This window comes from Sceloporus occidentalis, unplaced genomic scaffold (assembly GCF_023333645.1).
Source record: "Sceloporus occidentalis isolate IW3139 unplaced genomic scaffold, rSceOcc1.0.p SCAF_6, whole genome shotgun sequence".
NCBI lineage: Eukaryota > Metazoa > Chordata > Lepidosauria > Squamata > Phrynosomatidae > Sceloporus > Sceloporus occidentalis.
Window position 1 is genome coordinate 117,604,532 of NW_028316986.1, and position 13,641 is coordinate 117,618,172.

Sequence of the window (13,641 nt, forward strand, 5' to 3'; positions counted from 1 at the left end):
CAGTGTTGCCAATCACCCTCAAAGGAAATTCCCTGATTGGCTTCCCGGAATGCCCCCAAATTTCCTGGAATGGGGGCAGGAATTCTGGGTTGGGGGCACAAGGCACTATGGGAAGGCTAAAGGGGGTAGGACTTTCAGGATGGGAGGTATGTCGGAAGGTTTTTTGGGAGCGGGAAGATATTTTTGGCCAGGTTTTTGGGGAGGGAAGGTTGAATTTCCCTGAAGGGTGAATTTCCCAGAATCTTCCCGGAAATTTAGCAATCCCGGAAATGATACGGAAAAACTATAAAATTCCCAACTTCTGGGGGAAATCCCAGAAATTGGCAACACTGTGCACAAGGGAAGGCCTATAGGCAAACTGCACCCCTTCCTGCCAGGCAGCAGCTCCTCAGGGTCTTATCCATTGTTTGTAGCCTTTCCCCACCTTTTGTGAATCTTGTCTCCCCCCTGAACCCACCCTCTGCCCCTTTTAAAAAAGATAGAAAAGCCCAGCAAATGATTACTCCCCCTCGCTCTAGCCAAGCATCTTTTCTACGGCGGGGTCACCCTGCATTCTTGGGACAAAGAAAAGGCAGTTATCATCATGACCTGTTATCATCCTATATCATATATATATTAGAAATCCAATCTTTCCTTAAGCAGCAGAACTGTGGGATTGTTTCCCGTCTCTGTTTGGATGTAGATGAAGCAGGAAACTGTATATTGTCACTTCAGAAACCTTATATATGGAAGAAACAAAAAGAGGAGGGGGGTATTTAAAAAAAAAAAGCTTTGAGCCTCTGTTTATTGACATTTGGAGGGGGGAACAGACGAGTAACAAGGTAATGCTGACAGTCTTTTAAAGATCATAACATTCAGAGACATGGAGGGGAAGCATCTACACATCCTTGATGAACCGAGATGTCTTTGTAACATGCAGCATTGAACTATAAAGTCGGTGCATGCTGCTTTCATCTTTTATTCATTGAATCCTGGGCTGGACAGGGAAGGAGAGCTTTTCAGGCATCAGTTTCATCCACTTCACCCATCCCTACAGATGTTTCACTTCTACCCGTAGCCTTGAAGTTGTCTTACGGTTTCCAGTAGATGGCAACATGGCAGTCCTGTGAATCAAGCTACACCTCCTGTAGTCTTTGCCCAGAAAAAAAAATAAAGCTATACTGTAGCAGCTGTATATGCTAACTATGTCCCTCCTAGTTCCTCATGGGAAGAAACAGTGCTTTTGAAAGATGTTCTTGGATCATCCAAAACAGGCTCCCAGGCGGCTGGCCTGAAAGAGCGGCTTTTTTGTTGCTGTCCAGCTCGTTTGCTAGGGCTTAGGAGGAAAGGAGGATAACTTGTTTTCAGGTTTGCGTTGGCAACTGTGTGGTGGCGACGGCCGTGGGGTTGGCTGCTGTGCTCAGGCACAGCTGCTAAACTACGCGTTATTTTTTCATGATAGATGACAGTTCTAGTAGCACATTCTGAAAGAGAAATACAGAGGCTGATTTGGCTTGTAGGAGAAATAGAATAATCAGTGCAGCATTTCATTCAAATACAACCGGAGATATTTTAGCACTTGGTGAAATATGGTTTTATTATTTTCTGAATATAAGAACTACCTGCTAGTTCCAAACCCAGAGTGCCTTCTGCTTCTGCATCCTATTTCCATCAGTGCCCCCCCCCCCCCCATCACAGTCACTTGCTTTCACTTGCTATTTGCTTTCTGGCAAGGATTTATCAACATTTTGCTGCGCCTTGTGAAGGTTTCATGGAATTGTCATGAGGCAGTGTTTTGGGGATTTTTACTTGGTTTCATTATAGCTTTCAAAATCCCCCAGCCAGTAGTCACACCATTTTTGGATGATTTGGGGAGCTATAATCCAAATGTGGTAACATTTCCACTTTCTGGTTCATTAAATTAAATACTTTTTAAAAGCCGTCTCCTGTAGTGGATTCTATAAATTAATTTTACACTGAAACTGAAACAATTATGCATTTCCCTTTTCTCTTTCCTAAACATCTACCAAGTGACATTTTACCAATTAATTCTAAATTGTGGGATGATGTGAAAGCAAGCATAGAAATGACAGAATCCAGCAGGAAAAAAATGGACCATGATAGGTAGTTAAGTCGAGTGACAATAAAAAATGGGGGAATCTCTGCATAGCATGACAAAATGAGTCTTGCTCTGTGCCATTCCCCCAACAAATCAACATTTCAGTGGCAGGTCAATACAGTCCCATCGCTTAAACCTCTCTAGCCAACTGAGCTACGAAACTGTGTTTGCAATTCAAGTGAAAGGGAAATCTCTTGCACCAAGGTGTTGTTGGGTCATGTTCAACTGCAAAAATGTTTTGGTATAAAATCAGATTTGAGTCCTAGTCAATATAGTAATTATTATGGGATAGTAATAATAAAAACAATATATGTAATAATATATAAATACTAAATAACAATAATGAATAAAAACTGTAGATTTATATTGTATATGTACTTATTTGCATAACAAACAGAAATTTATTTCTTCCAAAAGGTAATAGATCCATTGAGAAAGACCCATCAGCAACCTAGCCCAACAATCAATCTCTGGGCTGTTTGCTAAGATATTTAATCAACACGGATATAAACTAGATTATTTCACTCCTTGGCCTGTACTCCTACATCTCAACACCTTTTTTGTTGCCAAGAATTTGTCTAGTTCTTTTACCAGCTGGATTTACTACTTCTGATGGCAACAGAATTTCACAGGTGAGATGTGCATCTTGTGAAAACACACACACACACAAATATGACTTTTGCCACCATCATCATACCCTGAATTCCATGCTGAAATCCAAGGAATTCTGTACTTGCCACAGTATGCTGCTTATCTCTTCCATTCCAATGGACATAACTGAGGAGAGTAGAAGCTAAAATGTCTGATGCCTTTTATAAACACCTATTTTAAATTATTTTATTAACCTACTGCAGTTTTAATGCATTCATCTGGGATCCAAGTTCCACCAGAAAGCAGTGCTTTTTTTACACACAGAAGCACACACACAAATACATATATATGACTTGCATTCTTCTAGTGACATATGAGTAAATCCAGCTTATATCTGCATATGTCAGTTTGTTTGGGGTTTTTGTTCATTGCAGACATCAGAATTCTCTACCTCCTTTGTGTAATGCCTAACCTCCTTTGAAAATCTTGCATAATGCCTAACCCCTTTGAAAGCAAACAATATCCAAACCAGCTTCAAGCAGTTTATTATTTCTCCACTGCTTTGCTTCCTTCATGAACACGACACTATTGGCCTTCCCACCTCTGTTGTCACCACTACCTACATTGGCTTAGTACATCCACAGGCTGCTGACTTTCATCTCCCATCAGTCCCAGCCAGGAATACATGGCCTGTGGTCAAGGATGATGGGCAGGAGAGCCAGAAGTTCCCCACCCCAGTCTAAAATGATGAAACACAGTTTGTTTAAAGCTATTTCTTTGAACCTCACCTGGCTCCTTCCTGTCTCTGGGTAGTGACAGGGAGAAATCCATACTGTGTGGATTTCTCTCCCCTTAACAAATCAGAGAAAAGGAGGGAGAGCATGGCCCATGCTGAACTAGACGGATATACCCTTCCCCTCTCTCTGCCATATACTACACAGTGAATTACAGTTGTCCCTCCATATTCATGGGGGTTATGGGCAAAGGACCCGCACGAATACAGAAAAATCACAAATGACCCCTTCTCCCACAAGAAGGCCCGTGCAGGTCCCCTCTGGACCACTGCCATGCTTGATTCGTGTGATCCAGGAATGGCAGGGATGAAGAAAGACCCCCACGGGTCCCCTCCGAACCCCTGCCATGCCTGGATCATGTGATCAAAGCATGGCAGGGGTCCAGAGTGTACCGGTGAGGGTCTTTCTCCACCCCTGCCATGCCTGGATCAGGTGATCCAAGCATGGCAGGGGTCCGGAGGGGACATGTGGGGGTCTTTCTCCACCCCTGCCATGCATGGATCACCAGATTCAGGCATTGGAAGGGGAGTTAGAAGGGTTTGTGTGAGCTCTCTCCTGACTCCTCCGATGCCTGGATCAACTGTTCCGGAAATGGGAGGGGTCAGAAGAGACCTCAGGAATAACCAGATTCACAAATTACAAATTCGCAAATTAGGAGGGACAACTGTATATTATGTAGATTGGGCAGGATTCCACATGGTGCTTGCAGAGCATAATGTTCCTTAGATGCAATTCTGCATCAGCCCTCCCTGGACAGCAAGGAGCAGTTGGACAAGGCCTGGATGAAGTTAGGAGGAGAAAGCTGACACCATCCTCGCAGATACAGTACCCAGCAAGTACTCACTAGAGATATGGGAGAGATATGTCAGTTCACTGTTTCTTTCCTAGGCGCCTCCTGGCCACAAAATGTCCAGGGCAGCACAGCTTAGAGGCTGTGATCGGGCAAGGAGGTTACAATGGTTAAGGAAGCGTAGAATATCTCTTTCCACAACATTAAAACAAGGGCATAGGCTTCCATAAGCCGAAATAACATGATTCTGGCCATTATGTACATAGCATCTAATTAAATATAAACTATATTCAATTAATAACAAAATTGTTTATTGGGAGAAGCATTGTCATCTGTAAAATAAATGTATGATTTTGACCCCACAGATGGTTTCTTAATATACTCTTAATCTATTCCAGAGTAAAGTGAGACCCACCTGTTTTCATCAGAACCCACCACTGGGTTCATCTTTTCCTTGTAGTCAGTATTCAGAATACATGTAGTCTATTTTGCTTTCCAAAATTAATACACCATGTTAACAGCAAGAGCAAGGGAATGTGTTCATTAACAATGCCAGATTTTTTTCCTTTGCATGTTCGCATTAACATTTTTGTACTGTTTCACAGCTTGTGTTACTCCCACCACACACCTTTTTTTTATCCCATCTTTTTTTGAAGGAAGGGGGCAATTGTGAACCATTCCAATTAGAGGCATTTTAAAATGAGACCAGTTTTGTTTAACTATATGGCTTCCCACAGTTTACAGGATTTTAAGAATCCCTCCTTCGCTTAGTTGGAGGCAGACATTTGGCAGTTCTTGCTAATCTCATTACTGATTCAGAGGCCAGAAGGGAATCATTTTGACAGATGCTGGCAGCCCAATTGGGTGGAAGTGCCCATCCCACAACCATTTTAGACCAGTTCCCTATTCAACACTTGCTAGTCATTAAGATTGTGATAAAGGGACCCCAGACAGAAGCAGCTTAACTGATATATGGTAAAGGATCCTCAATCCCTCAGTTTAAAGCGATAGGAGTAGGGAACCGCACCAGTTTCAATCCATTCCTTCAAGCTTAATTATTGAAGGAACATGGAACATTTGGCTTATACTGTCAGCTACCATACAGGTAACCTTTAAGTAACCACCAGTTAAAGTGTTGCAGTGAAGTGCCAGAGTCCTGAAAAGTTTATTAGGTTACAAGAGCACAAGAAAATTGAGGAAGGCATGGTCGCACTTCTGTGTCATCAGCCCTTCTCATTTGCTTTTCAGATTGTATAGAAGCTGCCATCGGGTTGTAAGCCTCATACATTTATTTGTCAATAGCTCACATATATCTGAGATGACCGTGAAACTTGCCAAGTTGACTGCTACAGTGCTAGGAAGACCATGTGTAGACAGTGTCCTGGCTTGAGAGGAGAATTGTGAGATTCTCTGTCCATCTTTTGGTATACATAAATAATGTACCCTTCTGTTGCCTATCTCTCCCTCCCTCTCATGCATACATGCACACACATACACATTTACCTACAAGAAATTAGCCAGCATTAGAAGGAGTTCAGATTGAAATATGTATGCCAGAGGTGAAAAAAGTTGTGGGTGCAGAAGCTGTGAATTAAAAGGCTCATTCATGCAACACAATTATAGCTCTATGATTTCCCTTTTAAGTGCCATGACGGCATTCTATGAAATCCTGGGATCTTCACTATAGAGAGGTACTTAGAATTCAGAGCTCTGGTGCATCCTCAAACTAGGATTCCATAGGATGCTGCCATGGCACTTAAAATGGAATCAAAGTTCTATATTTGTGAAAGGTCTTTAAGGTATTATAGAAATAGGTTAGTCAGAGCTGGCAGGTTTTGTTTGCTTTCCCTTGCTGCTGTGCCGTAACCGTAGAAAAAGCGTTGCGGCTTTTGTGTAGGAGGCCATCAGAATTCCAGCCTACAGCAACCCAAGCTATAATGTTGCCAGCCATAGAACAATACATTAACAACAACGTGATACCCATGTAAAAGTTATTGAAGCTGAGAGAGAGAGTGGCTTACCTACGACTACTCAGTAAGTGTATAGTTGATCTGTGATTTGCCTTGAAGTAGGTGCTTCCAGCTCATGGCACATCATCTTAACCACTGAGAAGTCAACAATGGGTTTAATGTACAGTTCACAGCACCCTCAACCCCAGTTCCCATTCTGAAAAAATAGGGGAAATGGTATTTTGAGGAGGATTGATGGAGAGGGAAACTCTCTGCCTTGTATCCTAATATATGGAAGATTACAGACCTTAGAACGTAATTCAAAGCCAAAGTAGTTTCTCTTTTTTAAAAAAATGCTTTTGAGGGTAACAATTGATGCGGCCAGACCTGTGACATAATAAGACTTGGACTTTGTGAAATCACAAAGTCAATAGCCAACTCAATTATCACATGAGAACTGAGAACAAAGTATCCCCCTCCTTCCCCATATTTTCCCATCAAAATATTGCCTGATTTCTAGTTTCGTTTGGCTTTTTAAAAGCAGAAACATTTTTTTTAAAAAAATCCAGAGATTTCTCTTCACCAAATAACATAAGAACTCTGCTTTATCAGACTAAAGGCCTATCTAGTCCAGCATTTAGAACTCACATTGGCCAACTAAAGGCCTAATGGGAAACCTAAAGGCAAGATATGAATGTAATTCCACTCTCTCACTCATGTTACCCAGCATCTGGTGTTTAGACGCATAGTGCCTTTAACACTGGAAGAAAAGATATTCATAATGGATAGTAGCCATTGTCCTTAGTTTTAGCTAGTTCCATCAGTTTGCAGTCTGAAAGAACACAAAATACATTCTCACCATATTTGAACATATTTCTAGACTACATTAGCCAGTAAAAAGCCCAAGGCCTGGGCGAAGGTGATGCTAAGGATCAGTAACTCACACTAGCAGGGTATAGAAGAAAGGCCGCTTGGGTCTACTTGCCATTGACATTCTGCGTCCAGCTGTGGAAGGAAGAGGTGGTGTGATAGGAGGACTGCGGTCATTTCTGCGTTTAGCATCTGAACCAGAGCCATTCCGCGAGTCTGAAGTCTCTGAGTCGGTGTCCAGGTGGCTCTGGGACAGCACCCTGGACAAAAAACTCGATTTGCGGTTCTGATAATGCCCACTGTCTGGAGAATCACAACGGTCATCTCCCAAGTCCTTGCAGGCCATCACCCGGCTCTGTTTCCGAAGAACAGCTTGTGGACTCTCTGGGTGGCCGGAGACCACAGGAGCTTTTGTACTGTGTTGAGTGGTCTTGGAATGTTCCAGTGCGTGTAGTTCATTTTTCCGATAGTTGTTTGTTCCCTGCTGGAGTGGTTTCTGCATGTCCTCACTGCTGGAAGATTCATTTTGATGTTGATAGTCATGTCGATGAGGCATGAGGTTTGGAGGGTGCCTAGGAAGATGTCTGTTGTGGTGCTGGTTGCCCTCATTAGGATGCTCTAGATGTCGGTAGACATGGTCCTGATGCTGATTTGGCCTATTTCTTTGGTTGCCACCCCACTGCGACTCTACGTTTTGATTTTGTTCTGCATGGGTGTATCCTTCCTCGGGAGTCAAGTAAACTGGCAGCCCGCCTTGTTGCTCTGACATAAATTTAAAACTGCTTTGTGGAGAAGAGTTTGACATGATGCAAACCTGTTGTATTACTGAATTTTTCTTGGAGCTGGAGAGGTTAGCGTCTTCATCGGGAACTCCGAGGTCCTCTTTGGGCCTCCCACAAAGAGTATTTTTAATCTTCTTAATCCCCAAGTGGAAAATCTCCAGGACATTCAGAAACAGGGAAACTGCAGCAATGCTATGCATGAAAACCATGAAGATGGTCTTCTCAGTCGGTCGGGATACAAAACAATCCACCGTGTTAGGGCAGGGTGGGCGAGTACATTTATACAGCGGATACATCTGAAAGCCATATAACAGATACTGACCTACCATAAAACCCACTTCTAAGACTGATCGGGTCAAGATATGCAGGATATAGGTGCACAGCAAGGCCCCTCTCAAGGGTGCCTTGTTGACTTTCTTTTGCTCTTCTAACTTCCTCAGCTCCCTCTCTATCCTCCGATGCTCTTCTAATATTGGCTCAATCTCCTCTAGCTGGGCTTTAAGGAAGGCTTTTTTCCGTTGCCTCTCTTTCTCAAGGGCCCGAAGTCTGTAAAGTGCATGACCCATGTAAACGAGGGAAGGGGCTGAGACAAAGATGACCTGTAGCACCCAATAGCGGATCAGGGAGATGGGGAATGCTTTGTCGTAACAGATGTTGCTGCAGCCGGGCTGTTCCGTGTTGCAAATGAACTCCGCTTGCTCATCATCCCAGACGTCTTCAGCAGCGACCCCAAGAACCAACATCCGGAATATGAAAAGGATGGTGAGCCAGATTTTGCCCACGATGGTGGAATGGATGTGCACTTCTTCTAAGATGCTGCCCAGCAGGTTCCAGTCCCCCATAGTCATGGGTTCATCTCTGAAATACAATATATTGAGGCAATATTAACAGTTGAATGGCTCCACTACACAACAGCTCAGAGATAATTAGGGTGTGATAGCTGTCAGATGTAAAATTGTTGCTCGTTTGACAACTGTGGTACTGGCTGAAACAGCAGGTTCAATAAAGGATATTTTCCATGTTCACAAATGGCAAGGTCTACCTCAAGCGTTGTGGATTGTGGGATTTCCTCCTTCGGGAGGTTCAGTTAGCCCCCTTCTCTCTTTCCTTTTCCTTGGGAGGCTAAGACACTTTCATTCAGGGATTCCTTTGAATGAAAATCTGTGTAACAGAAAGGCTTTGTGGTGGGATTATGGGTTGCTATTATTTATTATTTAGAGGATTGATAAAAGTTATTATTTTTATTTTTAATCTATCAAGATGAGTGTTTTCATATTGTTTTAATCTTGTTTTTAATTGTATAGTTATTTAATTCTTTTTAAATTGAAAGTTGACAGCTTTAAAAGTTGCAAACCTGAACAGATATTTCTCAGAAAGGGGAAGGGAGATAGCAAAACTAATTGCAAGCTATAAAAAAGTAAATATTTATTTTTAAATTATAAAGAAGAAGCAATTGAATTGTAATAGCATCTTAAAAAATGATAGTCTAAGGGAAAAAAGAGGTAAATGGACAGATTTGTCAAGGAGAAAGTTGGTGTGGATGGTGAAGTATGTGGAAAGGTGAGAGCAAGTGATTAAGAAGATGAGAGGAGGAAGGGGGAAAAGAAGTAAGGAAAAGATGTGGAACATAGGAAAAAAGGTATAGGAAAGAGAAAAGAAAGAGATGAAATGAAACTATTTGAGTGTGATCTTACAGCACTTTTGTGACTAACTGCAAGAAAGAAATTGGCAGCATGAGCTTTCAGACTTCAGTCTGCTTCTAATGCATCTGAAGAAGTAGACTGAAGTTTACGAAGGCTCATTCTGTCAGTTTCTTTCAGTTAGTCTCAAAGATGCTACAAAATCTCTCTATGTATTGATTCTACAGACTAACACAGCTATATCTTCGAATTCTACTATTGGCGTGTGAGGTATGTACATGAGAAGGCTAAGAAGTGTTTTATTATTGTTTAAAATAGTTATGTAGACAGTGGAATTGTTCAGGTTTGTGGATATCAGAGGAGTGTGTGCGTGTGTGTGTGCACGCGCATGTGTATACTGATATCCACAAACCTGAACAATTCCAGTGTCTCTATAGCTATATAACTACAGTAGCCCCTCTGTTTTCGCGGACTTGGAGTCCGCGCTCCTTGCCTGTTCGTGGGTGGCAAACAGAGAGGGACAAAATGGGGGGGTGCACAACCATTCTAGCCAATGGGGCTTGAAGATTGGCAATTTTCTGTGTTTTGGGGGGGGGGGGGTCGGGTCTGGAACGATCACCCATGAAAACAGAGGGGCAAGTGTGTGTGTGTGTGTGTGTATTAAGCATTATGATTTTGTTTATAAAAGTTATTTTATTAAAAGGTTTGTATAATGTTTCAATTGTATTTTCTTTTTTAAGTGTTGTAGGCTGCCTTGTAGGCTGCCTCATAATGAGAAAAGCACTATATAAATCAAAATAGATAAATAATAAATAAGGAGGGACGAGCAGCTTTGGTAGAACTAGGGGTCATGTTTTCTTCCCAAGACTTTGCAAAGACTGTTTAAAATGTTCCCCCAAAATGAGTGGAAGTCCACACCTGTTGTTACTGTTTTTAACCTTAAATTGTGCGGGAGTCCCTGGAAACCTATTTAAAAAGTGATTTATATCTCTTCAGGGGCCCTTTCATATTACACAGTTACAGCACTATGGTTCCATATTAACTGCTATGGATGGATCTTATGGTACCCTGGGGTTTGTAGTTTGGTTGGAGGCACCAGAGGAACCTTCTGGCTGACAATTCTGAATGTCCCTCCCGCTATTGCCAATCCCAGGATGCCATAGGAAGCTGCCATGGCAATTAAATAGAAATCATATAACTGTTTAATGTGGCACCTGTAAGTTTCCAATAAATAGGGAAGAAAAGGGGAGATATGGGGAGTCTGGAGGGAAGGAGGGCTGCAAAAACAAATCTTGGCACCATATAAGGCTTATGACCTGACAGTTCCTCTCAGACAGCTATAGAAAGACAGGTATGGCAGCTTTCTTCTATATGACTGAGAAGAAGACTTCAAGGACTCAGCTAAAAACCCAGCTTTGCAAGTGTTTTGTTAAAACGGATTAAAGGAGAATTGGATCATATGCCCTTTCTCAACATGGAAGAGCAGATGAACAATACATTGCTAAGATTCCTCCAGGCTCCTTATGGACTATCAAGCAGAGGCCATATTTATCACTCCTGCTTCTGTGTCCTATCTGTAGCAAAGCTGTTGAGTTAAATGAAGGAAAACATTTTTCACTTTGTCCTTGGATGATATATCCAAGGATGTCAGGCAGTGTCAAGGATCCTTCCCATGTCTTTTCTGGTGCAGAAGAACAAGTGAGAGAAGACGCAGGGCCTTCCATTTAGCTCTCGATGTCAAAGAACATGGGAAACACCAAGGAAAGCACAGGCACACTCTCCATTTCCTATCAGCTGATGCCAAACTAAGACCCACATTTCAAGGACCCAGATAGATAGAGATATCTAGAGATATATAACAGCACCCCATGGGTTGGAGAAACTGCACTTCCATCGTACCTGCAATCCATCCCAGTATTAAGATAATGGAAAATTGCTGCTTGTAATAACCACACCATGGACAATGGTGGACCATGGTTCCATTTTGATATGATAATAAGGCATCCCTTATGTTCCACACTGTAAGGGATTTGACAGAAGCCAAGCCCAGCATAAGGAGGTGAACACAGAGACACTTCTCAGTATTTAGCAGCTACCCTGTCTTCTAGAAATTTGCACAAGAAAAATAACGCAGCGATTCCTCCCCCCAGACAATAAATAAGAGATCTTCCTGTATTGTACTTTAACAGTTTGGTTGCTACATGCCCAACTGTATCACTTAATGAAGCTTAACTATGGTGATTTTTGTGGAATTTTTTTCCTGCACTTGCAAGACAGCAAACGTAGGGCAACGCCCAACTATCTAAATTTGGGAATAGCAATCAGAATCCTCTCTCATAGTGTACACTACATTACTTTACATATGCTTAGCCATGTCGCAGAGGTGGTAAGAAACCCTGTTAGCATTTTATTTATTTTCATTTTTATGCAACATTTCTGCTGCTCACAAGATTGACAAATTGCAAATTGCACAGATGTCGGCGAGAGTGTCCTGGTGTGCATCACCCCTCCCTAGCCAGCATCCTGATGCACGCATTCCCAATGCACATTGGTCATTTTGCTGGCTCTCCTATGTAGCAACAAAACAGCAGCACTCTTCTGGATATGAACGTTATGGAACTACCCAATTCTAATTCCCACAGATGTAAGTCTCCAACTCTTGGATTCTCTCGTCTGCAAGCATTCTGTCTTTATAAATGTACTAACAGTTGTTAATCAATTCAATCTAATCTCATACTATAAAGGATCTGGGGGTGCCCTTCATCATTTGGGGAGTTTGAAGAGCATTAAGAAGATAAGATTGAGTCTTACTGCACTGATTAAAAATTCATACAACCCTGCATTCTTTTTCAAACAAGTTTCCGTAGGAAACCAGGGTGACAGATAACATTTGTGTTCTGTCCCCACCACCAACTACTAAGAGATGTATGACTTGTGTAAATTCACGTTCCATTTAGCTGTCATGGGGAATAGCTTTTGATGGAGCAATTTTTTACAAATGTGTTTAATCCCACTAGAAAGCTATCTTAAAAATGGTAATTTCCATCTATTTTATGGTAGCAAATTCTACAGAATAACCACTGGAAGATAAAGAAGGATCCCTTTATCATAGAGGTGGGGTTATTTGGATTCCTTATAAGAAGGAAATGGTTTCCATTAGAATCATAGAATCATAGAATTATAGAGCTGGAAGAGACCGCAAGGGCCATCCAGTCCAACTGCCTGCCATGCAGGAAATCTCAGTCAAAGCATCCCCGACAGATGGCCATCCAGCCATTAGCTCAAAGAACCCACTTCTTCATAAAGCTACAATCAGACATTTCCTTTTGGTCCTTTGCTTTTGGACTATAGAAACAGCCATGCTGACTGGAGGATTCTGGGAGATGTAGTTCAAAAATATAAACTTTACCATTTGTGTTTATACTACAAACATTATACACACTTCTACACAAGCCTTTCTTAGTTTCTAGCCAAGGCTGCAAGTCAGAATATAAATACATAACACAAAGCCTCTTAAAATAGTTGGGGCTGCCTTTGCCTCAAGGAACAGATCTAAAAGCTTTCAAAACAATTGAAATTGACCATCTTTTGTCTGTAGTGGCTTTTCAATTATGTATCTTTACTTTTCACCACTTCTTGAGCATCTGTCTAGTTGTCAGATTCAAAGACACAACAGTGGATGAATAACAGAGTAGAAATCCTATTATTATACCAGAAACAAGTCAGTAATAATTTTAAAAACTACAGTTCTATGATCCATTATCACCGCTGTAAATTTTTCTCTGAAATAAATTCAGATGCTTACCTTAATGGTAATTCTCTTGCTCATATGTCTCTTGGAGTATTATACACAAATCAGGCCCTGAAAATTATAATATCTGCCAGAAAGCATCCTTTAGGGTCAGTTAGCATTTTTTACAGTTGACACGGTGACTATAATTCTATCATTCTGTGGCTGTTAGAATCAACGAATCCGAAATACGCAGGCAGAGTTTGATCGGCTGGCTGGTAACAGGACAATGCCTCTAGCCAGAGTTATCATGCAATTATTTTAGTCTGACCAAACCATCCCTCGAGGCTTCACGCATATTTCATCGCCTTGTAGTGCCACTGCTAATTTTGTTCTG

The 13,641-nt window shown here is 41.7% G+C and overlaps 1 protein-coding gene across 3 annotated transcripts; it reads right to left on the reverse strand.

Moving 5' to 3' along the window:
* Window positions 1-754: 754 nt before the first annotated feature.
* On the reverse strand, window positions 755-13,406 carry LOC149311294 (gap junction alpha-10 protein-like). Of its 3 annotated transcripts, XM_089528537.1 has the most exons (3): window positions 13,320-13,406; window positions 7,167-8,732; window positions 755-1,463 (listed from the first exon to the last, which is right to left on the reverse strand). In XM_089528537.1, the coding sequence occupies exons 2-3, from the start codon at window positions 8,720-8,722 to the stop codon at window positions 1,451-1,453; spliced, it is 1,569 nt and encodes a 522-aa protein (XP_089384663.1). In that variant the 5' UTR covers window positions 8,723-8,732; window positions 13,320-13,406; the 3' UTR covers window positions 755-1,450. The 3 variants fall into 3 exon arrangements, 2 of the variants coding, with proteins under 2 accessions (XP_089384663.1, XP_089384665.1); XR_016281623.1 differs by lacking the exons at window positions 7,167-8,732; window positions 13,320-13,406 and adding an exon at window positions 6,295-6,373; XM_089528539.1 differs by lacking the exon at window positions 755-1,463 and having other exon boundaries at window positions 7,163-8,732.
* Window positions 13,407-13,641: the final 235 nt, after the last annotated feature.